The sequence below is a fragment of the Rattus norvegicus genome, chromosome 1, assembly GCF_036323735.1.
Source record: "Rattus norvegicus strain BN/NHsdMcwi chromosome 1, GRCr8, whole genome shotgun sequence".
NCBI lineage: Eukaryota > Metazoa > Chordata > Mammalia > Rodentia > Muridae > Rattus > Rattus norvegicus.
In genome coordinates, this window is record NC_086019.1 from 48073527 (window position 1) to 48100872 (window position 27346).

General features: G+C 45.0%; 1 protein-coding gene across 5 annotated transcripts in view; it reads left to right on the forward strand.

Moving 5' to 3' along the window:
• The window catches only part of Arid1b (AT-rich interaction domain 1B), a 355595-nt gene that overhangs the window by 100328 nt on the left and 227921 nt on the right, over positions 1–27346 (forward strand). For all 5 annotated transcript variants that reach the window (XM_039099697.2, XM_039099688.2, XM_039099696.2 and 2 more), the window contains exon 3: positions 4047–4196. In XM_039099697.2, the coding sequence (XP_038955625.1) occupies positions 4047–4196 (150 nt within the window). The remainder of the gene's footprint in view (positions 1–4046; positions 4197–27346) is intronic.

A 27346-nucleotide genomic window follows, 5' to 3' on the forward strand; every position in this document is an offset into this window, starting at 1 on the left:
AAACAGCCTGATGAGTGCTTGTGGCTTTACCCTAAGTCCTGGAAGTGCATGGACGTCTGTTGTGGGGGCCAGTGTGCTTAGTGGCCCTGTCATGTTTTGACTTCCTTTTTCCCTTCAGTGAGTTTGCTGCTGATGGACATTTAGATTTCTACATTTTCAGCATACAGAATTAAACACCCAGCTGTGCAAATGTTTGCTTAGTTGCTTCTTTTTTTTCTTTAAGATAAGTACCTAGAGACAGAATTCAAGGAAAAGAGATGTTGCTTCTATACACACTGTGACCTAGCTTAGAGACTTGCTTTTTTTTATTTGAATAGAAGTCATAATTATTTCAGTGTGCCCAGTTGCTCTGTAATTTTTCTTATGTGAAATAAAAACCACCATTAGGCACCTAGCTTGAATATGTTAAATATGTGTATTAAAATGCCTGATGGGATAGGAACAGAATCCTTTTCAATGGATGCTTTGTATTGTTACTGTATGCCAGTTCATAACTAATACACAACACACACACACATGGCCTCATGCCACTGTCATCTCTCCTTGCTTTCTTTTTGACTTAACACAACACAGACATTTTAGATTTGGAAGATTTTGAAATGTGTGTCTTGACACTGTTGTGTGTGTCTGATGCCACCTTTCTCACTGTAATATAAAACTCAGTTGTGGGTTATAATGGTTGGTCTCTCCTGTTTGCCTTTCATGCCAGTTAGAGTGCTTCTTCTTGATAATTGGAACAGGACCCTACAGAGTCGTATAGTGTGTATGGAGACCTGCTGGGTTGAGAGGTCATTGATAAAGAGGGAGAAGGAAAACTTGGATGGTTCATTAATTTTGGAATATGAGCAGAAAGGCCAGGCATGGTGAAGTGAAACACGGGGCCCAGTGGAGACTCGTGTTCCTTATAGGGATAATTTCCTGGAGGGAATACATGAGGAAGGTGCATCCCCTTCAGACACACCTTCCTTCTCCCATAGAATACTCCGGAACATTCAGCTTTTATAAGAGAAGTTGTTATTTTCAAGTGTAGAAGTATCTAGAAATTAGTGAAGTAGATTCTTTTTTAAAAGTCATGAGTAAACACTGGGTCCCAGATATTTTCTGGAGATTTCGCATTAGCTTAGTTTGGTGATAGTCTTAATAGAGTAGCCATGGGCTGGAATAACAGGGCGTATGGTTGCAATAATGACTGATGGCTGTCGGGTCTGGGTGTTGGTCCAGTGCTGACTTCTACTGGTGGATGGAGTGATCTTGGGCTCAGGTCTGGTACTCAGCACAGGTGACAGCATTTGACAAGTTTAAATTTCACATGCTGATAGCTGACCAATTGGCCGCACTCATTGATCAGATAACTTTGCAGGGAGGTCCTCTGACAAGGTTGCTTTGGTGTTGGATCAAATACACACACAGTCCAGGGTTGCCCACAAAGAACTGGTCATTGTCCTCATGGTAAAATGAGTTGGTCAGGCCTGGGGATGATGCTGGTGTTGAACTTGCCTGCTCTGTATTAGGGTGACACTTGAGGCAGAAAAGCCTATGGCTCCAAATCTAAAATGTGGCACATGGTACTGTCAGTCTCACATGCATGTTACCGTCTGGTAGTCTTTGCTCATCTTAAATGTGATTATAACAGTCGAGGTTCCCAAGACTCTAAAGAGCCAACATGGACCTTGCAGTGTGTCCCTCATGGATGTCTCTAACCCTTTGACACTTCAGCAATGCCTGTAGGCTTCTTGGGCCTTAGCACCACAGAAGTAATATAATGGGCTAAACAAGTCTGAGGTGGAGTGGGGGGCAATCCTGAGTACCTGGTGGCCAAGTCCTGAGAAGGTGACAGTGGGCTCCTTGGAGTAGTTTGTTTCATAATAGTGGTATTTTATTTAATAAGTCTGAAAAAGCATGTAGTGGGTGTTTGAACGCTCCACTTCTAAACTGGTCAAAACAAAGCCAAGTAAGCAGTAAAGAATTGAGCCTTAGTTCCAGCAGTAGGTAATTGCTTACCATGTTGGAAACTTAGTTCTTAAAGCAGTGCTTAGGAGGTAGGCAATGCTACGTTGCAGCCTTGGTCTGGGCATCTACCTAGAGCCCAGATTATGAAACTTCTGGCTGCCACAGTGTGAAATCATGACGTACCCCAACTTTACAGCTGTATGTGCATGACGATGATGCATGAGCCATACAGTTTGTCTGACTTGTAAGGCAGAGCACCCCTCCCTCAGAGAACACCTCCATATGTGTGAGCGTTTTGGTAACATGGAGTCAACATGTTAGAGCTCAGCTCCTAGGGGAGTTGTTGGCTAAGCCTTATAGACGTCTCAGTGCTGGCGGATGTGTTAGCCCCACTGCTTCAAATCGCACAAGGTCGCCCTGTGAAATGGCATTGTTATGGAATCAGATGTGTGGGCGCTGACTGCGAGGCTGCGTGCTCAGTGCTCTGGAGCACACTGTCCTAGGCTGTGGAGTTCTGCTTTTATGGATAGTCTTGACTTGACTTCATTCATTGTGAAATATCAAAATGTAAAATAAATAAAGCAAAGATTTTAGCAGTGCTTTTTTTTTTTTTAAAACTCACCTGCTTGTAGCAGCCTACATTCTGTGTGGTGGAAAGCCCGTGTAAACTATTTGACCATACTTCAAGTGGTCATGGCAGGGAGGCTTTGAACAGTTGGCCTGGATTGTAAGACAGAGGAACATGAGCCCTTTTGCATTATTTCCCTTTGACTCATTGTCTGTGCTGTGAATTAGTGCATTGCCTTAGAGGCAGACATTTTAGTATCACTTCTTTTTCTTTGCTCAGTGTTTTTGTAGATAATTTGCTCTATAGTGTGGACATGGCCCCCTGGTTTCTGAAATGTGGGCTCCTGGGGCTGACGTTGATGCAGTCCTCGCATGGACATATTGTGGTATCACCAACAGGATGACTCCGCCTGCAGCAGCTCAGTGCACTCATTGCCTGGTTCTTGGTTTTCTTTCCTTCCTGCTCTCCTAATTGGGTTGGGGGGCACAAAGAGATTTCTGGGGTGGGGATCACCTTGAAAGAAGCTAGGAAGTGCTGTCAGGGCTGTAATCTCTCATGAGGAGGCCTGTTCTCTGAGCAGTGAGAGGCTGGTTTCTGCTGGCTCTGGTATTTGTAATACAAGATTCTTTGTTTTTACCTGCTCTGTCAGCTAAGAAAACTCTCTACTAGACGTGCATCCTTCAAGAATCCATATAGGTGGTATTATTTGATACACTTAGTATCCTCTGTATCTGTGTTAGCTCTTCATTGCTGTCACAGAGTCTGAGGCCATACTCTCCAATGGAAAAGCAGTTTCTTTCTCTCCCAGTTTTGAGGGCATAGGCTGGTCCTGCAGCTCTGGGCCCCTGACAGGGAGCACCTCATGGTGGGAACATGTGATACAGAACCCTTACTACTGCATGGATGGCAACTGAAGCAAGTGTGACTGGGGCTGAGGGGCTGCCCAAGGTGTCCTAGTAGGCCCAGCTTCCTGCACTTGGACCTTCAAGCACATCTAAGATCAGGGAGTTTTGTTTGGTGGTAATGGAACACACTTTCTCTTAGCAAATGCTGGCGTCATCCACCTCCCACATCTGTTACAGACAGGGCTGGGGTGATCTGACCCAGAAGCGCACACACCATACCTTGTATCCAACCACAGCCTCCTACAGTGTGTGAATGAGTTAACCTGGACTGTGTGAACTCAATGGAGTTTGCCCGTTGTGTGGAGATGGAATTGGAATTAATGTAATACATGCTTGACTCTTGTAGCAGGAACATTTTAAATGTCAGTGTCCAGGAAGGAAGCCCCTGCCACTAGACTTCCATGACTTATCAATACTTGATAGCTGATACAGTAGCATGTCAAAGGCAATCCCACATCATCAACTTCAGGGATAGCATGTGAACAGAAGCAGAAAGTCAGTTTATCTAACGAAGACAGCACTGACTTGAGATTCCTTTTCACACGAGGGAGTCCAAGCCATAGTTTAGTTCATTCACCCACACCTCTTCAGTTCCTCATTTGTTCTGTTTGACTTTCTGACAGATGCCACCGCAGTATGGACAGCAAGGTGTGAGTGGTTACTGCCAGCAAGGCCAGCAGCCATATTACAACCAGCAGCCACAGCCCTCGCACCTCCCGCCCCAGGCACAGTACCTACAGCCACAGTCCCAGCAGAGGTACCAGCCACAGCAGGTAAGCAGAGCCACTGCCCCTGTCATGTTTTCTCCTGCAGGTCTGTGTCCAGAGACTGATTACACTCCGAAATCCTCCTGCCCTTAGAGTTATGGGGGTTGAGGCGCTTCTTTTCAAGACAGAGTTTCTCTGTGTACCTTGGCTGTCCTGGAACTATGTAGACCAGGCTGTCCTCTAACTCAAGAGATCTTTCCACAAGGCCCAGCACTTCCCTCTATCCTTCCACAGTCCCTCATCTCCTCACCATATGCAAGAGATTAAAGACCGGGAAGAATAGCTTTCAGTAGCTGCTTGCATTGCTGACTGGTGGCAGTAGGAGGTGTCAGCTCCTTTCACATTTGTGTCCTAAAATCTTCCCAAAGGTGCCCTTCCACTTAGTAGGCCTGGTCAGGAGGGGTTGCAGGTCATGTGACCATGCCGGCTGGCCCTTTATCTTGACCTTTTTAGGTCGGATGTTAAGTGCCGCAGCGTGGGAACATGGTCATTCTGCTGAGACTCGCTTAGAAGCAGCCACTTGCTTCTAGAGCACGGGGTACAAGCAGTGCGACTGCTGTGCTGTTCAACAGTCTCTGGGGCTTTCCTCCCCGGCTCTCCTTTCCCTCTGGTATTTTGAGGTGGGGGGTTTCACTTGCATGAACCAGGGTGGCCTCGACCTTTGACCCTTCCCCTGCCACTGGTCACCTGGGTGCAGGGACTGTGTGCTGCAACCACACACAGCTAGTTTCTGGTTGACATTAGACCAATTAAACACTTGTTTTGAAGACAGGTAAGATGGCTGAGGGGGTAAAGGCTCCTGCCTGAGCCTAATGCCCCAGACTCCAATCCCCAGGACTCACATGATAGAAAGAAACTAGACTCTCCAGTTTGTCCTCTGACCTCCACGTGCATACGCACACACAGATACATAGGTGTAATAGAAATGAGTAAGTATTTGTTATTGGACTGTCTATTGTATTTACATAATTGAAAAGATAGTGTGGAGTACGTAAGTATTTGGTGAAATGATTCCGGTTCATCTTTAGACTATTACTCTTGAGTGGAGCAGGCAAGTGGGAGGAGCCGAGAGCCTTGCAGTGAGCCCAGACAGAGCGGTCAGCGGTCCGCTTCTCCTGTGAGGCAGCGGGCCTCCCTCAGCCCACACTGCCCTTTGCACTGTCTCTGTTGTGCTGGGTGTGGAAGGAGGACATGAGCACACAGGCCTGCTCACTTTTTAAGGGCTTCTTTATGGCAGGAATAGTCAGTTGACTATGTACGTGTGTATAGTTTATACATAATAGAACTTTTGTACTACCTGTAATTGTGTGTTCTGTGTGTGTACAGCTATGTATACTGGAGTGCTCATGCCCATAGAGGAGTCGGATTCTGCCTTGAGGTGCAGTCATGAGCCACCTTAATATGGGAACTGGAATCTAGCTCACGTCCTGAAAGAGCAGCAAGTGCTCCCAGCTGCTGAGCCGTCTCTCCAGCCCCATGGAACTTCATTTTACCGGGGTGCATTTTAAAGTGTACTTTAGGATTTGCCAAATGCCACATGACTTTGATTATAGACTTGTAAGGGAGTTTATGACTTTAGGAGAAAGCATATCAAAACCACAGAGAGTGAAGACATTTGCGTGTTTTAAGAATGTGAGCAGCCAACCTAGGGTTTGTGGAAGTGGGGTGTGCAGTCCTTCAGTTATCTAGCCCTCACCAGTGTGCAAACATGTTAAAGCACTTATATCAGTTCCCTTTGGTGAGAGTGACTGCCATCTGTGCCTTGAGAGATAAGGCTTTTCCAGGGCTTTCAGAGCCTTACTGAACTCCTCGTGGATGCAGGGCGCTCGGTCACTTCATGCAGATACTCTGCAGACAGCCTGACTCACCTTACACTCATGTGCCTCAGTGAACCTCACTTGTACACCTGTCATTTCCTCAGGACCACTCTCCAGATTTACTTCCTTCATGAACTGTTTCACTGATGGCTTCCAGAAGATGGCAGTTAGTCAGTTACTACCCCTCACATTTAAACATGGACAGCATGCCACAGGCAGGGCCTGCTTTAATGAGTACTATCTTAACTACTTAGTCTAGGGTTTCCTTTTGCTGCTACCACTGTTTATTGACGTGAATGCAATGAAGTATATGAAAAAAAACAGTGTATTTTTAACCACAATGGCTCATTATAAAAATGGTCATTTAAAAAAGATTCTGAGTAAAACCAAACATGTCAGGACTTTTTTTCTTACCTTTTCTTTTGTTTTCTTTTGTTTTCTTCCTCCCCCTCCTCCTCTCCTCCTCCTCCCCATCCTCCTCCTCTCCTCCTCTCCTCCTCCTCCCCATCCTCCTCCCCATCCTCCTCCCCATCCTCCTCCTCTCCTCCTCTCCTCCTCTCCTCTTCCTCCTCTTCCTCCTTTCTCTTTGTTTTGTTTGTTTTTTGAGACAGGGTTTCTCTGTGTAACCCTGGCTATCCTGGACATGCTTTGTAGACCAGGCTGACTTCGAACTCAGAGATCCACCTGCCTCTGCCTCTGCCTCTGCCTCTGCCTCTGCCTCCCAAATGCTGGGATTAAAGGAGTGTGCCACCACTGCTCAGCTATGTTCTAACTCTTGAGTGTAAAATATCTGAATTTTTCAAAGTTCAATTTGATATTTAATACAATGACTCTCTTAAAAAAAAAAAACAGAAAAGTTTCTTGCCATCTTAGTTACCCCTAGCCACGCCGTATCACACTTTGCCAAATAACCTCACTATTATAGATACATATGTGTACACACACACACACACACACACACACACACACACACACACACGCACACGCACACGGAGATTACATGTGTAATTCTGTAACTCCTGCCCTCTTTTGTACAGTTGAAGATGTACTGTAAGCTGTGTTTATCCCTTTACTCTTTCACACACTCATTCACTCACATAGATTTTCTAGTGTTCCTTTCCTTCCTTTATAGCTTTTTTGGGTTTTATGGCCATATCATAATGTATTTAGTCAGTTCTTTTTAATGACGTTTAGATCGTTTCTAGGTGTTTCCAACAGTGTTGCCCTTATAACTCCTGTATGCTTTGTTTCCTACATAGACAAGAGTATCTGGAGGGAATTCTTACAGGCAGCTCTGTCAGAGCTGTGGAGGGTGTCTCCCTTTGTGTCTACCATGCCTGAGCACTTTTCCCTACTGTCATCAGTGCTAGGCATAGTTTGGGTCTGAATTTGAAAGCATTTTTCTTAGCATTTTTCCTGAGCTGTTTCTGTCTTTTAATCTTGATTTCTTTCATTTTGGTTTTAAACTTGATTTATGAAAATTCTGTGCATTTTGGTGGGCTCCCCAGGAATCAGAAATGCCCCCTCCATGTGCTCCTTGGTTTGTTCTTGTTTGTTATTGTAGAAACAGAGGGTGCTGGGGCTAAGGAGATGAGTGGTGGGCAGAGGTGCGCCTTATGACTTGTGCTTAGTCTCTCAGGACCCATGTGGTAGAAGGAGAGAAGTTACTTCCAGAAGTTTTCCTTCACCTCCATACATGAACGCTATGGTACACATAAAATAAACAAGCAAGTGTTTAAGATAACCAGGATGAAAGCGTGGAGAGTGCCAGGTCCCAAGTTTGTTTGTGGATGAAAGACCCAGAAGGCCCTGGTGTGGGTGTGGTTGGAATGGTGTCACTCAACCTGTGTCTATCTGAATCTAGCCTCAGGAATCGGATGAGGCCTGCCCACACCATGGATGGCCATTTGCTTGTTTCAAGTCACCAGTTAAAATTTGATCCCTCTAATGGAGAGGGGCCTTCTGCCATTTGCTCAGTTCCCTTGTGAGAGCTGTTCGAATTTCCTCTGGGCTTTTGTTCTTTTCTGTTTGGTTTTTTATATCGTATTTTTGTTTGTTTGTTTGTTTCTTTTGTTTTTGCTCCTGCTTGGTATGTGCTAGTTGCATATCCTTAGTGTTCTTTCTGGAGTTTTCTTTCTTACGTTTTGCTATCTAGCGCAGCCTGGCCAGAATGTCCTCTTCTACCTTTGCTGGTGTGTCTTACCATGCCTAGCCTAATGGTTTTCATTACTTACTGTTTTTTTTTTTTTCTCCCTAATTTGTCTGTTTTTGTTGTTATTGCAATCGTGTCTTTTCTTGCTTTATGTATTTTTCTTCGGAATAGATAGTTCTTAAGAAAGTGGAAAAGCATTCAGAACAGTGCGTGCAGTTAAGCCCAGCCCTGAAAGGCCAGAAGCATGTGATACTGAGTATTTTTTACTAGCTTCTTGTGCTACAGGCCAGGGAGGATGCTGGCCTAAGGAACCCAGGGAGCTTCTTGGGAGGGAAGGAGGTTACTAATAGTGCTGGATATCATGTACAAGAGGGGTTAGGGAATGAGAGTCAGTCCTCAAGGCCCTGGGGAAAACTGGGTGACTGCTAGTTTCATAGCTGGCAGTGGGAATAAAGTGGCAGGCAGTTGACATAAGTGATGAGGCCAAATGATCATTGTGCCTTTGCAGCATTGTATGCTGAAAGAACTGCCCTGCCATCCCAGCCGTTCTCCATCACACCTGCACATCACACCTGCACATCACACCTGCACTACACCACCTACCTACTCACTCCATTTCTTCGGCAGCTTAATGGTCCCTTTACATTCTTCAGAAGCACTGCCCCACTAGGGATATCCCTGTGCCTTTCCTCTTTTGTCATTGTTGTAAGTTGTATTCTTACATTGTGTTTTCTAGCCTCTCCCATTGTGTCGTTGGAAGAAACTGACAGGCCAGTCCTCTTAGTCTTAATTATGTGAAAGCCTTTGGCCTTTCATTGTTACGTGTAATCTTCACATGTGTTTTTCTTTCTTTTGGTAGCTGCCCATTGCTGGGCTAAGGATGGTCCCACTTTTCTAACTTGCTAAGGTATCTTATCCATGATGGAAACTGAATTTTCCCTTTTTTTCTTCGTTGTTTGTAGAGAAGAGCATTTATTTTTCTCATGTACAACTTCTTTCTGTGCTGTGTGAACCTCACTTATGGAAATCGTGAACTAGCCTCAAGATACATTGTGTGTGTGTGTGTGTGTGTGTGTGTGTGTGTGTGTGTGCGCGCGCGCGCGCGCGCGCACATGCTCATATACACACAGTTGACTCTGTTTTCTGACATCTGTTTGGGTTCCTTACACAAGTGTTTGTGAATGAGATTGAGCTGTAATTATCCTTTAGAATAGCTGGTGTCTGTGGCACTTTGTAAGTAAATTGCAGACTTGTCTCTTCTCTGTTTCACTGGAGGAATTTGTGGTGTTTGAAATGAATGGTCTGTCCTTCGAATGCTTTGCAGGAGTGCCCAGAAAGCCATAGCAAATGATGGCGTGCTTAATTTTCACCCTTTGTTTCACCTGGAGATTTTAACTCATGATTCTAGTTTTTTGTATGTGATTGTAAGAGTTATAAAGTTTTTCTAAAATTGGTTGCCATGTAAGTATTCTTATATTTATGAATCTGGTTATTTCACTTTTAACTTTATTAAAATAAGTTCATAGTCCTTATTAGCATAATCTTTGTACGATCCAGAGCTGAGGCATGGGAACTGACACTTTCTTTTACTCTTTTATTAACACTAATGAATTGTCCATATTAATGGGCTCTGATGTTTCCATCATGCGTGTAAGTGCCATTGATCATGTCCCTCATCTCCTCCTAACTTCATCCCTTCCCAGTTCTTCAATCATTTATCTTCTCTTCCAGCTCATCTAGTTAAGAAAAATCATTTTTGGTAAAAGCTTTTCCAGACATCCTTGGCCTTTGTCTTTTCCATTAATATGTATGTGTGTGTATATGTATGTGCATACTTATGTATGTATGCACACATCATACACACATACGTATTATGTTTTGCTCCCTCTAGGGTCTTAGTTTCCATTCTTCTGATGTCTTTTCTTTTCTCAGGTGTATGTTTAGCGTCTTTGGACCCTTTAATCTCAGATTACAATATTTCTTCTAAGCACTACACTGGACCATTTTTCCAGCTTTGATGCCATTGTCTTTGTCTTTTATTTCTGAGGATTGTCTGAGGATTCCTTTAAGTCTTTGTTTTCTGAAAGTGTTTTTATGGAGGCTAGTCAGGGTTCTGAGCTGGTTTCCTCAGAAGGAGTATTTAGAAGCTCTCTTACTGGCTCATCATCTCTAAGCACTGATCTCTTCGGGGTGCCAGCCATCAGAGCCGTGTTTCATCCTTTCTCCTGGGAAGTTCCTCTCTTACAGATGTTCTGATGTGCACATGAACAAGACTGCACAGTCTGCACACAGATGCCACCACCAAATGACATCACCAAATACCTTCAGAGTTAATTCAGTGCCCATTGTTCTCCACCTTGGTCTCATGCTTCCTTAGAGTATTTCAGACACACATGTCATCTTCTCCAAGTACTAAATTCTTCAGCTTGCTATCTGCTAGTAGAGCCTTGCATGTGTAGTGTCTGTTCGCTTCAGGTAGAATCTAGACAAGGCTCGTCCACTGATGCATCCCTTCTTCTCTGCTGACTGTGCATTGACTTGTGGGAAAGCTGGGTCACTGTCCCATAGAACGGCTTTCCAGCTGTTTGTCTGATATAGCTGAGTATGATCTTTTGTTTCCTGCACACTGTCAGCAGGGCACACCAACTTGAAGAGTAGCCTGTACTTATGGTTGCCGTAAGTCACAGCCCCAATTGTTCCTGTCCTGCTCTCATCCAGAGACTGTCCCGAATTCCTTTTGAGTGGATGCCTGTGGTGGCTCTAGCTCTTGTCTTTGTAGTCACTACTGGCCCAGGCTTGGAGACGTGAGAGGCAGACCAGCCTTCCCTGTGCCCCTCCATCTTTCTCACCTACTACATCCGTGAGTATAACCCACACCTTGTGAAGGCTAATGTGGTATCCATCATTACTGGCCAGTGGACTGTGCATCCTGGGAGCTTATAACATCACATTGACATAATGTTTGGTTGTCCCACAACAGCTAAGCCAAGATTGATTAGAGGGTTCATGTAGTATGCCCTCTAGGACCACTTTAAATAAAATTCTCCTTCTGTGGTTTTGCACACCACAGGGGCAAGTGTTAATTTTGACCAGACACCCCGGTGGTGGTCAGCCAGTGGCTGCTGATTCTTAAAGGAGTTGCGCCCTTTATTCCTGTCTCTGCTTCCTGACCTGCCTCTTCCTTCTCTGTTGTGGGTTTGTACCATTTTAGTCAGTGGTCCTTCATGGTCTCCAGCTTTGTTCTCCATGCTGTCCTCCCACCTACGAGCTCAGGCTTCCCTCCCACCCCTCACATGGCCCTTGCACATTAACCAGCTGAACTCTAGTCGAAGCGGACTGCGCCAGCTGGGGCTGGCTTCCTGTTCCCTCAAGAGGCACTCGTACTGAGGCCAAGTGTGACAGAGATGCTTCTCTGCGGCTCAGGTCCTTCCGTCAGCAGAGAATCAAACCTCTCTAGTTGTTTGTTACTATATTGCTTAAAACTTTATAAATACAATGCTGATATCAAGTAATTTGGGAGGCTCACACTTCTTTTTTTTATTTTTTAATTAAAAACTAGTCCAGGCTGGCTTCAAACTGAGGTTACTCCTGCCTCATCCTCCTGAGTGTTCTGGATTACAGACATGTTCTACTATGCCTGGCTTAACTTTCTCATTTTATAAAATGGAACTTTTCTAATCCCCCTTTTCATTTTAAAGACTGTTTATAGATAAATAAGCTACTTTCAGAATTTTAAATGAACCAGAACAAAATGCCTAGTCTACAGCAGAAGTGAAGAAGCTGTAGTCAGTGCTGTAGTGCCATAGGCGAGCGTTCAGATGCAGCCATTAGAAACCTCCTGCAGATGCTTGAAGTTCACTCGTGGTCTCTGTGCCTTTACAGCACAAGAGGAGAGCTGGCAGGAGCCTTGTGTTGTTAGCATGCCTTGTATTTCCAGCAAGATCATCATGTGGTATTTTCTGCTACAATGGGCGAGACACTTTCCGTACAGTTCTCAACAAGACGGCACACAGTCAATAGTTACTATGTGGTCTCCTTCCTGGGCATTCAGGGCATTCTAAAACAAGCCACAGAACACTTTGTTCCTCTGGTTTCTAGGCTCAGTCAGCTTTTATAGCATGTGTGTGTGTATGGTATATAGGCAAGACTGAGTCAGGCCCACACATGCCAGGCAAGCTAATTGAATCATTTAAGTTGCCGAGCGTGGCCTTGAACTTACTTTGGAGCTTATGTAAACCTTGAACTTTCAGTTGTGCTGCTTCAGCATCCCAAGTAGCTGGGATTAGCAGCAAGCCCAGGCCTTTGGGCTTGGTGGTATGTTTTAGGTACACAGGAATGACTTTTTGAGGTAGCTCAGGATGTGGGACAATGATGTATATCAGTGGGCTATCCCAGGTCTTCCTGCACAGGACTCACAGACTCTCATCACATGTGTGCATTTGTAGTTCTGTCTCTGCATTTGGTGTGTACGAGAGTAGTAAGCCTTTGGAGACCATCAGGCTTGGTGGTTCCTGAGGACAGTCTCGCCAGCCCTCATTGATTGTCTTTACCTTTGTGGCAAGCAGTTACTCACCTGGCATCTTGCCATGCATACAAGTTATACATTTTCTTAAGTCGGAGGAGATAAAGTTCATAGATAGTCAGCTCTACACTATACAAAAGTTAAAGATTGGAATAGTCCGTGCATAGCAAAGGACAGCAGGCATTTCCACACATGCTCATATTTCCCCAGTCAAATCTACAAGAGAATGAAAATGGTATGCTACCAGCAAGGAGTCCACGGGGTGAGCTCAGAGTGTCAGGGCTAGCTCAGAACTGAGCAGCCTGACTCCATGGAAGCTGGCAGTACAAGCAGTCCTCAGGGAAGCAAGCCATGGCAGGAAAATGTTCTCAAAACAAGGAGAGTGACCATAGCATATGTAAACAGATTGTCCCAAGTGCAAAGACAAGTTGATCTGAACATACTAGAACTTTTGAAGTCCCTTCTGTCTGATTGTGTTTTCTGAATTAACATGTAACACTTCAAAACCCTGTGTCTCAGGTCCAGCAGTGTAGCCGATTGGGCATGCTCGCTCTGTCTGTCTGTCTGTCTGTCTGTCTGTCTGTCTGTCTGTCCGGCCCTCTGCATTTCCTCCCACCTTAGCTAGCTGGACTCAGGACATCTCTATAATCCCTGGAAATCCTCTCAGATGTGCTGCCCTCTTAAGAACCCACTCCTATAAGCAGTTGCCTCCCAGCTTTTACCCTGTCATCCCCCTCATCTCTGTGGTCATGCTGCTGCCTGGTTCATGGAGGAGCGAGATGCTGCAGCCCTCTGTGTGGCTCGCAGGAGGTCTTGCCCTTCCCCGTGGCACTCACATACCTGCCTTTCTCCTCCCTTCCTGAAGCACTGCATTTCCTTTCTGTTACTTCTTCGAGCATCGGAACACGCTGGCACTCTTGCCCGCTGCCTTTCCTCTCCTCCTTTATGGCCCATTACCACTTGACTTCAGCCCACTAGATAAGACATTTATCTCAGTACTTGCTGAATAGCTCTCTCCGTGTGCTTTTGTGCCTCTTCTGTTTAAATTGGCAGGTAAAATTGTATGTATCATCCCGTATACCAGGATGCTCTGCTGTATGTAGACATTAGGGGTGACTGAATCCAGCTAATTATGGTGTGTATTGCTCACATGATTTTTGTGGTTGGAATACTTCTGATCCACTTTTAGCAGCCTTCCTTCGAAGTCTATTGTTAACCACAGTCACCTTGTGGCACAGTGAGTCCCCTGTATGCATTTCTCCAATGTCCTTTCCTGGTGCCTCCATCCCAGCCTTGGTCCTGGCAAAGGCAGCCAGGACTTTGCTCTCTGCTTTGTGTGCTTCCTCCTGGAGTCCTTGCCAGTGGATCAGATGCTCAGAGAGGAGGCCCCGCCCTTCCCTACAGGTGTCATTCCTTCTGATTCTGCCTGTCAGAAGCATTTGACCCGGCAAGCATCCTGACCAGTGGCTTCTTGCTTTCATCCCTGGCCTCCTGGCTCTCCTGGGACCTTGCTGGTCACCACTCACTCTCCACTCAGTTTCTCTTTGTCTCCCTGCCTTGTGTGAGCCTGTGGTCTGGCTTCGGAGCCTTCTCTTTCAATCCCCACTCTTCTTCACTGTGTGTCTCCGGTGTCATGGCATTGAATGTGTAGTGATTGTCAGATGTACCTATAGCTGGGACTCTCTCCTCCCTGCCTGTCTAGCTCCTGCCCTGATTACAAAGAAGATGCCTCTAAGGTTCTGAAGCTCCCATAAAACCATGCTCTGCAGACTTTAGCCTTCTGTAACCCCTTCCCCCAAAGAAGTACTCTGTTCTTCCTGGAAGTTTGACCAGAAACTTCAGCAGCAGCAGCAACAACAAAATTACACTTATTTGTCTTGTGTGTGCCAACTCCGACAATCATGTGAAGTTCAGAGACCAGAGGAGTCAGCCGTCCAACCTGCCTGTAGCCCTCAGTGCCGTCTTCCACACACCTCTGCCTTTGTGCTTTGGCGTCCTCTCAGCTGGACGCTGCATGCTTGTACAGACTTGTGTATTAGGGTTTGGTCTTGCATGCACCTCCCCGGTAGGAAATTGGCTTTGTGAGAGGAAGGACTTTGTTTTGTGGCTATTTTATCTTTAGTTCTGAGGTCAGTGTCTGTCACAAAACAGATAGACAGTAAACATTTTGAATATCGCTACTAGTTAGTTATTGAAAGTTTCTTTTTACTTTCTGGTGCATGGCAAACTGATTATTTTTAGTGTTGAAAACTAAAACATTTGCTGTGGGGCATTAAGGTTTTCAATATGGCCCACAGTTACTTGTTGGAGGCAGTTCCAGCTGGTTTTGTGTGGGGAGGGGGATGGGCATGTATCTGTGTGCATTCAAGCTTGCCTGGGGGCTAACAGAGTTTATCTTACCCAAATGGAATGGCTGGGTACAGAGCTGCATTCTTTTAGAGACTTGTATTTTTTGTCCTAGATTCCTCTTGATATGCTTGAACAAGTTAGACCCCTAGCGCAGTTATATGTATCGTTTAGCACGTACTTTCCAGTGACTCTAATGTCCTGAGCCTCAACAGTGTCCATGACTCCACAGGCCTGTAAACCTGAAGGACCTGCCTCGTTGTTCAGGAGCACACAGAAGAGGCTCTTGCACCCTTGCAGGTTTCTTTGTGCTCTCAGCCTCGAGGCTCTGTGAACCGCACATCCCCACTGCTCTTCTTAGGACAGTGGGTACTCTTTTCTTCTCCTGTAGACAAGGTGGGTAGCTAGCATACGACAGTGGGGGACTGTCTTCCAAGCAGTCTGTTGTTTCCTTCATTTAAAACCAATCACTTATTTGTAAGACCTTACCAAACAAAGAATTTGAAGTATGTCCATTCAAAGGTGGTTTGCACTTAGTTTCCCGTTGTGTATTAGGGAAAACCTTTCGAAAGCTATAAGTTTGTAGTTTTGTTGTTGTTGTTGATGTTGTTGTTGTGGTGGTGGTGGTGGTGGTGGTGGTGGTGGTGGTGGTGGTGGTGGTGGTGGTGGTGGTGGTGGTGGTGCACCCAGTGGCCTTCCCGGAGCTGGAAGAGAAGTGCCTCTCTATACCTATTAGCAGCAGTTTGGGGTCATTGGTGTGCAGTGCAGGGTGTTTCCTGCGTCCCAGACTCCTCAGCAAACTCTCTCCTTTCTTCTCTGTATCTGCAGAATGAAATACAATGAAGGATTCTTGAGATGACAGGAAAGACAGGGTTTTACGGTGGAGAACACAGTCCTCCATGTCAGCGGGGGCAGGCCTTCTGTCTGTCCCTTTGCTTCTGATGCAGCCCCACCTTTGAGCCCTGGCTAGTCAGCAGCCTTGCATGACCTCACCCTCTCTCCGTGCTTATAACAACTCCATTGTCATAGCTGCAGAAAGCCTCCCCCTTATCAGGGGTTGCACCAGTAATCCACCGACACAGCTGACTCAGGGCCCTTTAGGATGCATCATTAGTAGTGTGCAGCAGAAAGCAATGGGCACATTCAGACTTTGGCTTGTGGGTGTAATTTATGGTTTTTAATGTGCCCCAGATACTTGAGGAAGATATCAGGTACTTTGAATGTTCATAAGCTATCCATTTGTCATTGTTTTGTGTGTGTTAACTTCAGGTCACTGCAGCAGGTATGACCCACAGTAAGAGCAAAGCATGTGAGGGAGTGTCTCAAGGTTCCGCAGTGCTAAGTGGGCCTTGCTTGCCTTGCCTGAGCCCCAGTCCTCAGGAGGTGACAGTAGAGCAGCAGATGGGATTTCTCCAGCTTGTGAGGGAATAGGGAGATGGGGTTGGTTGAAGGGTCTCTCAGAAGGTTCTGAGGCTTGAGGAGATGCAGTTTCCTCTTAGTGGAAGTAGAGGGCGTTTTACTCTGCATGACGACTGTAGTTCAGAACTCTAGGGCTTCACTAACCAATGTGGCTTTTCTTGCTCCCTACTCCCTCTGAGACTAAAAAGAAGTAAAAGACTATTAAAAATTTAAAAGTATTTATTTTTATTTTTTATTCATGAATACCCATGGAGGGCCAGCAGAGCTTGTCAGAACCTGGAGCTAAAGTTTTCAGGCCATTGTAACTGACCTGATATGGGTTCTGGGAACTGAACTCAGGTCCTCCAGACACGCAGCAAGCACTCTGAGTCACTGAACCCCACCCCTGCACCAGTGCACCGTCCTGACAGTGCGTCAGTCATTTGGTCATTGAGACAAATGAGGGTCTGAGCCTTGTTTAGGTAAGTTTGGGGTGTGTGTACAGGTGTTTTAATTGTACTTTCTTAAAGCAAAGCAAAATTAGAAATAAAAATGCCTCTTTCTCTATACCTGTTCTTTATAAGCAGTTCTCAAATAGAGATGCCATGACTTACAACTATGTGGCAAATGGCTGCTCCCTTTTCCGAAGAAAATAGAATCGTGTAAAATAGCTATCACAGTCAGAGCTGGGGCAGTCTTACAGTTTAACTTTGAAAAACATATGTTCTTCCATGCAGCATACAGTGAATTACACTTCTGAAGTAAGGCCTGTGGCAGCATGCGACTCCCGTCCCTGAGGCTCCCAGAAGTCACCTCAGCCTGGGCTGCATCCTGTGGTGCCAGTGCTGTGTCTCTGTTTCACTCCATGCCATTGCTTCCGTTTGTCACAGGAGAACGGTACAGGACCCTCCTCCTCCAGCTTTAGAGGAGATTGACTTAAGGAGGCAGTGCTCCTTATGTTTACATTTGAGCTCACTGCCAGTAAGTGCTCAGCTTCAGAAAGCCACAAAAGCATCTATAAACTTTGGAACGAACGTCTGCATAGGTGAGCTTTGACTCTACTTTTCCATTCCTGTTTGAGCCATGGCTGGAGACTTTGTGGCAGTGAGGAGAAAACCTAATTATGTTAAGGGGAAGTGAGGGCAATTCCTAGACAATGGGTAAGCGAGTCCTTGGCACCAGGGGCTCTAGGCTGGGGCAGGAGGCAGCTGTGAGACACGGGTGTAGCAAGACAGGCGTGGAGAAGGTGCTATCCTCTGTTCGGCTGGCTGCACAGACGCCCAAGCTTCCTCTCCAACATTGGAGCATCCATCTTTGGCCTTCTCACCCAGAGTATCCGAAGGACTTTTCTGTGAAACAGGCAAATGGAAGGACTTGTCTACCTTTCCCCTGCAAGGCTCAGGAGTCAACTTCCCAGTGTCTTGTTTGTCCAGTATGGGCAACATTTTGTCAGCAGTTGAAGTGAAGACAGTTCTTGCCCAGTGCCATCTTGCCACTTTTGACGCATACTCCACAGGACATTCTTCACTGCTCATCTTCTTTGCAGTAAAATGGAGGTGTTGCCAGGAGCAGACTTGTCTCATTGTCAGAACAGGCCTTTCATTAATAAATCATCTTTAAACGCCATCTTCTGTAGGTCTCTGAGGCTTTTGAAGGTCATCTGTCTGTCTCTAGATATCTGAATTGCTTGATTCTAGCTGTTTGCTATCAGTTCAACCTGCGGAGCTTGTCTCTGAAGTTGACTAAACTAGTACCTATCATGACCATAAGTGTGATTGATTAACTACTAACTTGCATTTTAAAATTATCCTATACCATGTGTAATGGCAGCTTTCAAAAGGACTGGAACTTAACATTGCATTTTAAAGAATTACATAGGTACACTACCTTAAACAAGAGTTGAAACATACATAGTATATTCTAACAACATATAACATGACTGTATCAATATAGGCAGTCCATACCAAGTGTAAACATAGTTGGCTTGTTTATGTTCTTTGTTCTAAAAGTAGGTTCAGTAATCTACACTTTTATCCTCTCTTTCCTATGTCCCCGTTTTCTCTTCATCTCTTCTTTCTCCTTTTCTCCCTAACTCTAGATAGGAGAGAAAGAAGGATAGAAGAAAGAAAGAGAAAAATCCCTGAACCTAACTTCCTTATTTTGTGTCATCCCTGCCCAAGACCATTACAACTTGTAACACCCGCCCCAGCCCCCCCCCCCACACCAAACTATGACAAATAGTCATCATCCCACCTCTTTGGAATATGGGCGTTGCTCTCTTAAAATTACGTCATGCTGTTGGGATTGAGTTCGGAGGTCCTAAGGAAATTGGAATATTGCTCAGTCTTAAAGCTAGCTGTAACATTTGCTGTTGAGTCTTTGAATGCTGAGAAAACTTAGGGCTTAAATAAAGTCCTGACTGGAACAGCGTGTGATGCTGGATAATGTAGAAATTTAGAAATTGTCCTGGGTGTAGATTGTTGAGGAAACAGCATTGGAGCAGTCTCAGGTAGGGTTGAGCAGGATGCTGGAATAAACATCTCAGTGTCTCAGCATCTCTGCATCCCTCTCAGCATCCCTGAGGGTGATCTTGTTTGTGCTTCTTTAAATTCACTTGGTGTCTATAAACATATAAATGTTTACAAAGTAACATGCTTATTTCTACAATAACATGTGCCGTGTACACAGATCAATTAAAGATGATTTTCTGCTCTCTGTTCAAGCAGGTAAGGCATCTATCTGTCTATAAGTTTGGACTGTATAACCAAATGTAATAAATTGCTACCTATGCTCACCTATGCCAGTGGAAAGGATGGCCTAAGTCCTGAGGGTGCCAACATAGTGCATTGGCTATACATAGACATTTTAATGTCTCAGCCAGCCTTGGATCTGTTCCCATGCAGAGGGGTCAACAATGCAAGGTACCTGTTTTCGTTGTTCTTGATTCCTTTCTTTTACTGTGGAAACAAATACAAAACCTCTTCCCCAGTGTGACACACTCTGTTCATTCTGAAGTTGGGACATCCTTAGTATAATCAGGCTGATTGAGTGCAGCAGGTTTTTCCATAATTCAGTCTCCCGGCAGCTGTTGTTTGCACTCATTAGCCTTCAAAAAGTTTAAAGTTAACGAAGGACTGTGTAGTCTATCTCTGGGAGATCCCATCTCTCTCTTCTGTTCTAGGAGTATTTCCTTTAAAGTGCTGTTGGGTCCTTTACAACTGTTTGACCTGTGGGATAGTTGAGAAATACCTGTAACATGTTCTATGAATAATGTCTAAAATATTGGTGCATTCTAATGCACACACGTGAAGGCATCATCAGCTTCAATCTGCAAAGGCATCTCTCAGACAGACACCATCTCTAGTACATTTGCAAGCTGAGAATCACTTGGTATGATGTATTAACTCCTGTGTCTCTGAAGGCCATAAAACGAAACACAGTCTATTGTGTGGCATTGCCCTAAGTTAGCGTCGTTTAGCAGAGTCCAGGTTCTTAGTTCACATATTACATCTTGCCGTTCTGATTCTTTAAGCTATTGTGGGTTTTTCGCATCTGGAACCACCTTTTCTGCTGTTGTAGATTCCAGATTGGATTCTTCTGATGAGAAGAATCATCTAACCTCTGTTCTGTGGCCTGTGAGCCAGAGCTCCATCTCTCGGTCCTGTCCTAGGCTCAGGTGTCTCCATTCTGGTCTTTCTCATACAAGATATGTAAAACTACAGCCACGGCTGAGCACATCATTTCTATGCTGACGGGCAAAATAAAACTGTATCAAGTCCAGATGTCCTCTCTCCTTATATTCTTCTTTTTTAACATAGGAAATATTTTCTTTTTAATCTTTTCCCTTCCTTTGCAGACTTCACTTTATTATTTTCAAATTGTTTGTGTTTTCTATGATTGTTTACACCCAGTTTCTCTTCTTTCTTCAGTCCCTAAGCAGACTTTCAAGCACACTGTGCCTGTTCAGTCTGGGCCTGGCTTCTGTTGCCTGAAGCCATTCTCTGCTATGCAGGCCAAGTCTTAAAGGGCCAAGCCTCCTACCATCACTGGAGGACAGGAAGGGACAGTCCTGCCATGTTGTGAGCAGTTTCCTAGCTTCTCAGTGATATCTGCCAGCTGCCATCAGCTTGCCCAGGAACATTGGTCCCTGCCCACCATGAGCACCTACTACTGAGCCATCCGTTCACAGGCCCCATTCGAGTATCCGGCAGCTGGTCCAGCTGGTTCCCAGCCCTGCTGCACAGCCTCTGTGGTTCCCTGCTGCTGATTGGCTGGGAAATTGCCTTCTACCTGGGATTTTGTCTGGAATACTGGAATCTTTTGCTTTAAGCTTGGATTTCTAAGTTTGGACTATGCCCCATGTTGGGTGCTATTTGTAACCTTGGGCTTTTCCACCGGCACCTCAGTTCTGAAATAGCCACTCTGAAACTTTTTATGAATAAATGCCTGGGCCACAAGCTTGGTCTCCCTGACTAGCTTGTAAGTTATTTAACCTGTTTGTTCTATTCTATGTGTGGCTGGACACCTCTCCTCAGTTTCATGCTACCATTTTCCTTTAGAGCACATATAGGATCTCTTCCTGCCTTTGACTCTACCCCAGAGGTCCTGTCTCCCTATTGGAACATCGGCCCCTATTTCCTGCCTCAGGTATTGGATTATGAGGTGTTTACTGACAGGTGATGCTTCCACACGGTACATAAGAGATTCTCTACACACAACAATCTTCTACCTGAGGATCCCCAACTCTGTGACTAGGAGGCACCAGTTACATTTTGTTCTAATTTTTCTATTTATTAGTATATGTTAATTGTACATAATTGATCTTAATGACATTTTCATAATGTGTTTTGGTCAACCCCCACCCCCGCCCTCTTTTGCCTGTCTTCTGATTTCCTCCTCCTTTCCAGCTAATCTTCTTGGTTTCCTTTTCCCTCTCCCTCTACTCCTCCCCTCTCCCCCTCTCCCTTCTTTCTCCCCCTCCCTCCCTCTCCCCCTGTGTCTGTCTGTCTGTCTGTCTGTCTGTCTCTCTCTCTCATCATACATACTTACTCATACACATATTCACACACTCACACATATTCACAAACATACTCAAACACATACAACTATACACATATTCACTCACTCATACACACGTAGAGACAGCACACAGCCCATAAATTTGTTGACCCAGCCAGTCTATACAAGGTTGCTTGTAGGGCCATGTTGGGATCTGTTTACAGTAACTAGTTCACTAATGAAAGTGTCTCTCCTGCTCCCAGGTAGCACAGGCGGCACGCAGAAAGGGTAGGGCTGAGCATCAGCAAATCTTGGGCAGACCTTGTTCAGGCAGTCACAGCTGCCATGACTGTGTGATGGAGCACATCATGCACAGAAGCAGGGGTTAGACGCCACTGTCCTTTTCCTCTGGGCTGTACATTCTTTCTGCCTTTTCTGCTCTTGTGCTCCCTGAGCCTTGGTGAGGGTGACACACAGCCATTCTTGGTGATTTAGATGTACCCTTCATGGCTTTCAACTGTCACTTGCCTTCCTTGGTTTGACCAGTTCTGCTTCTCTAGTTACTGCTGCCCGAGGCAGGCAAAGAAAAGCTTGTCTGACCAAGGCTGATGGCAGCACTAATGTGCGGGCATAAAATAGTTATTTAGAATATAAGTCAGTGGTTTTCCATCAGCACTGTGTCCTTTAATGGGAAAGTTTGTAGCTACCCTCTTTGCATTTGGAGTGTAATTGTAACTCCAAGTGTACTGGGTTATAATTTGATAATACTGTATTTCCATGTTTAACATTTTCAAGAGATTTTATCTTTTTAGAATGAGGATAAAAAGGGAAATCCAATCAGAGATTGAGGGATGACATAGTAGTATCTACTTGAACACTTAATTTCCTTCTGAAAGGTGGTAGAGGGTGGGTTCCTTTCTAGATGCTGGTAGGCCACAGCACTGAGTGTGGTCTTGGCTAGAGTGTCTCCCAGGCTTTCCACGAGCTTCTGCCATGTAGAGTGTTGGGTCTGTTCAGAAAAGTGGAGAGAGTAGATGTCCAGATCATGGCTGTATGGAGCCTGGAGAGGCTCGGAGCCAGCAAGCTCATTGTAGTTTCTAACCTTCTCTTCTCTTGATATTTATATTCTGAAGCGAGAAAATTGGGAGTTCCCCCATTTTTTCTTTCTCTCATTTTAGCAGTTTTCATTTGAATTTAAAGTGCTCATTTTAGTAGGTTAAAGTTTGAAAAGGAAACTCAATTTAGGGACAAATCTGTGGCGGATTGAGCAGACCCAGGTCAGGATCCCAGCGTCTGCATCTTGGCTGTAACTCCAACCCCAGGGGACCCTTGCCCTCTGCTGGCCTCCATGGCTACCTGGCAAAACAAACAAACATGTGTGTAGGCAAAACACAGCACTCAGAAAATTAAAGTTCTTATCAGTCATTTTGATTAAAGACTGTTCTTATGTACAGTATCTCTCTCTCTCTCTCTCTCTCTCTCTCTCTCTCTCTCTCTCTCTGTGGTATTTCAATGGAAGTGAATTCATAAATGCTCACAACAGAGCTGTTGCTGGGATTTCCTAGTTTAGGCTATGGTCACCACCCCCCCACCCCCCCCAGTAAAGGGGCTAACAGAAAGAACTAGCTCATTTGCAGACTGATGTCTCCCAAAACTTGGAGTATGAAGTGAGGACTGTGTTCATTCTTTGGGTTAATTTGTTGAAAGCAGTTGGAGCAGAGAGGCTGTTTGACACGTAACCGTAAGGATTCATAAAATGCAGGGAGTATGGGAGGAGCTGTTCACCTCAGAATTGTGCAAGGCATTTACTTAGCAAGTACTCCATCTCAGCTGTTGTCTGTGAAGGACTTTGGTATCAGTATTTTTTTTTTTTTTTTTTTTTTTGGTTCTTTTTTTCGGAGCTGGGGACCTTGCGCTTCCTAGGTAAGCGCTCTACCACTGAGCTAAATCCCCAGCCCCATTGGTATCAGTATTTAACTCTACTAGAAATCAGGATGTACATCCAAGTTTGAGAGCCACTCTTGTACACAGCCAACTGGTGCCTTCCAGTCATGTAATACAGTTACAGTACAGTAATCCGTTACTGTAACTCTGGGATGCTCACTGAAGCAATGCCTGAAGTTGGGATTGATTGCAGCTGTGTTTTAATCGAATGAGTTCCCTGACTCTCCATTGCTATTTTTACTGTGCTCCAGAGACGGACAGATGGTCAAGCCTAGAGGCCCTCAGTGGCAGCCTCTCCATTTGCTTCCAGATCTGGTATTAGAGCGTAGATTGTTGGGCTCCTACTCTTGGAGATTCTGACTTTAATAATTTGGGGCACAGCCTAATTGTGAAATTCCCTAGTGAGGACTCTACTTGGGAACCACTGTAGACCACCCTAGCTTTTGAAGTAATTTATTAAATTCCCTGCCCACAAGACTGGAAGGCCAGCAGTTCTGACGTAGCAGGGACCCAGGACTCTGGACTACCTTACTAGTTGCCAAATATGTCAGATATTGATTCTTGATTCACAACAGTGATTCTCGTGTTTAATTCTAACACTAATTCACGGTAAATCTCACATTGCTGGATGTTTCTCCTTTACCCAAGTAGAAATTTAGTTCTTTTAATCATAGGAACACTTAGACAGAATATGAATACACACACACACACAGACACACACACACAGACACACACACACACAGACATACACAGACACAGACACACACACAGTAGAACAGTCTTTAGCTAGATTTTCTGGTAGTTCTTAGAAGTGATGTGTACAGCCTAGCTTCCTCGGAGCAGTAAAGATGAGGGTACCTGGATCCAAGGTCTCTTCAGGGTGTGTTTTTTAAAGCCCATCTTACATACTTCTTTTTTCCTTTAGACAAGGTCTCACTGTTGGCCTGGCTGCTTTAGAGGTCACTGTGTAGAGTGGTCTCTAAGTCAAGAGATACGCACCTGCCTCTGCCTCTTGGATGCTGAGATTAAAAGTGCGCATCACCAGGCCTTCTGTCTCATAATGCCCTTAAAACAAAACCACAGCAAGGTAGGAGTGGCCAGGCCAGCTGTCACGTGCTTCGTTCCAACACTCCTTTAAAGTGATCAATTATTATCACACTCTCGGTAAAACACTCAACAGGATCTGATTTGTGTCTTAATCTGGAGAGATCTTGGCGTGATGAGCCCAGCAGTACTAGCAGTACTCGTTGGCTTCCGTTGACTTTTTCCCTTGCTGCTTCTCCTTGGTCCTCTGTCTCACTTCCTTCAGTTCTTCACTGTCCTCCCTAGGAACACGGTCTACTTCATCCAAGTCTCTTTCACAGGCTTGAACTTGCTAAGTAGGCTGGACTGGCTGTTCGAGGACAACCTCCGCATCCTTTCTCGCAAGCTTCATCATTTTTGTCCTGGTTCTCTTACTGGGACCTGGGACTCACAGGTTAGGCTGTGCTGCCTGCCAGGGATACGCTGGGAGCCACCTCCCATGGCTGGGATTATAGGAATGCATTACAGCCAGCTCTGACGTGGTACTAGGAACTGAATTCAGGGCCTCGTGCAAGGCAAATGCGTCACCAGCTGAGTCTTCCCTTGTCACCTTTTCGGTTCTTGTAGCTTTTACTCTGTCAGCATTTCTGAGGAGTCTGACAACTCTTACAGGTGGCACTGTGCTGTCTTAGATTAGTTGGCAAGCCTGTGGTTCTCTCCCCTTGGCAAACACAGGTTCTGTTTCTGTAGCCCGTGGGTTTCATACATTTTCTTAGAGTAGGTTGCTGTCAGGCTCCTGTGTGCCTCATATGACTCCTCTAATTAAAGCCTGTGCACAGTAACAGGTGGTCAGTGTAGAGAACTGTTAGACTGCAGTTAGTCAGGGGCTGGGGCTATTACTGTGCATTTAAATCAGGCGCTCACAGGGTCCCAAAAGTCTTTAGTAATTTTATTCTTATTTCAGTCATTTTATAAAGATTATAATGTTAAATTCAGTTATTCATAATCAATCTGCTTTTATAAATCTCAGTGAAATTATGTGTTGTTTTGATGAATTCCCCTATTGATACTATGTTGATTGTTTTTCCCAGTAAACTTGTTTGAGGATCTGATAACAGCTGTGGCTCCTAACCCTGTGACTATATAAGTGCCATCCAAAACCAGCTTCAATTTCAGGGCAGGGGTCAGCGTCATGTGCTCCAAAGTCAGGAGTGTAGGTGAAGGAAGGCTTCAGCCTCATCTGGGAGGACCTTGCCGTCTCCTCAGTGCAGCCCTGCTGAGCTCTGTACCCTTCGGTGCCGTGCATGGAGCAGGAGGATCGTGGACACTTTCTCTTGCCGCCACTCCTTACACGGTGTGATGGATTTGTTTGCATAGTGTTGACGTTGCATTAGGCATTTTGAGCAATCTACACGGTTTAAATACAGGTTCTCAGCAAGTGTTACAGTACCTCATAGAAGAGGTTTGAGTACCCTTGCATCACTGGCGCTAGGACCAGTATTCCACAGATACTGAGAAACAGCCGCACCTGTCATGGGTCAGCGTGAAGGCCGAATTCATTGAAGAAATAAAACGGTCAGAAAAGGCCTGGCACACAAGGGGTGGTGACCGTATATCAACATCCTGGCTATAAGATAATGTCCTAGTAGATGAATTTACGTTTTGATTCTAATTCTTCAATGTGTTTTAAATTTAAAAAAAAAAGCCACTAACTGAATAATTAGCTTTTGCCAGACACAGTGTTAAGCTTTATATATAAAGAAAAGAATTCTTTTCCATAGCAAATTGTGGAGCAGACATCTTTGGATGCTGTGTAAATGTTAGCATGCACTACCTTTCCCTGTTGGGTACACAGAGAAGGAAGGGCTACAGCTTTGTGAGTTTGTAAAAACTGAGTTGATTATTAAAAACCTGGATTGCTGCCAGGCGGTGGAGGCAAAGGCAGGCGGATCTCTGTGAGTTCAAGGCCAGCCTGGTAACAGAATGAGTTCTAGGACAGCCAGGACTACACAGAGAAACCCTGTCTCAAATAAACCAACCAAACAAAAAACTGGATTACTTTAGTGCCCAGCTCCTGAGTTGTCCTTATGTTAGAGAATGACTTTAGATGTCCATACCCTTCCCCTTCTCACTCAGGCACTGCTGATTCAGGATGAATGGAAGGGACACCAGCTCTCAGTGCTGCTGCCTGCAGGAATCCTTGACACAGTAGTGGGTCCAGGCCTGCTGTCAGCCTCAGGCCTCACCTTCTCCACAGGTCTAGGGACAGCTGTCACCTCAGCTTGTCCAGTAGTCAGCTGCCACTTGCTGATGACAGATGTCTGTGTGAGAATGCCACTAAATATTAAAGCTCATCAGGGATCAGTTCTGTGGGCCAGCACGGCCTGCCTGCCTTGCCTCTCAGGCATCTGTAAATCTGGAAAGGAATCGTTCCCTTGAATTCAGAGAAATAGCATTTGACGCACATATCCTTTGGATTCACTGATGTGCATGTGTCCATGTGTTATAGTTATATATAAATGCATCAATGCTTTTATATATCATATTTTGAAGAGAACATGGTTTTAATTGAAGCTAAAAATTAAACTGATTTTAGGATCAGTAGAAAACATTAGGCTTTGGTCATGTGATCTTTACATGAGCTAGAGGAATTTTGGTGCAGGATACCTGGAAGACTTCAGTGACAAACAGGAGACATGACTGAGCTGTTTTGCTTTGCTCAGTTAGGTGGTCTCCATTCATCCACATCCTCCATCTTGTATTTTCTCAGTCCACCCCTCCCCCACCTTCCCTCTGAGAGCTGAACCCAGGGCTCATGCATTCCAACAATGTTTCCCTCTAGTCCCATACTCCAGACATGGAGTGCTTTAGGTCCAATCTTTGGCTAACACCTTTTTTAAAAGATGTTTTTATTTTTAATCTAACGTCACTGAGTGTTTGCGTTCATTTGTTTGAG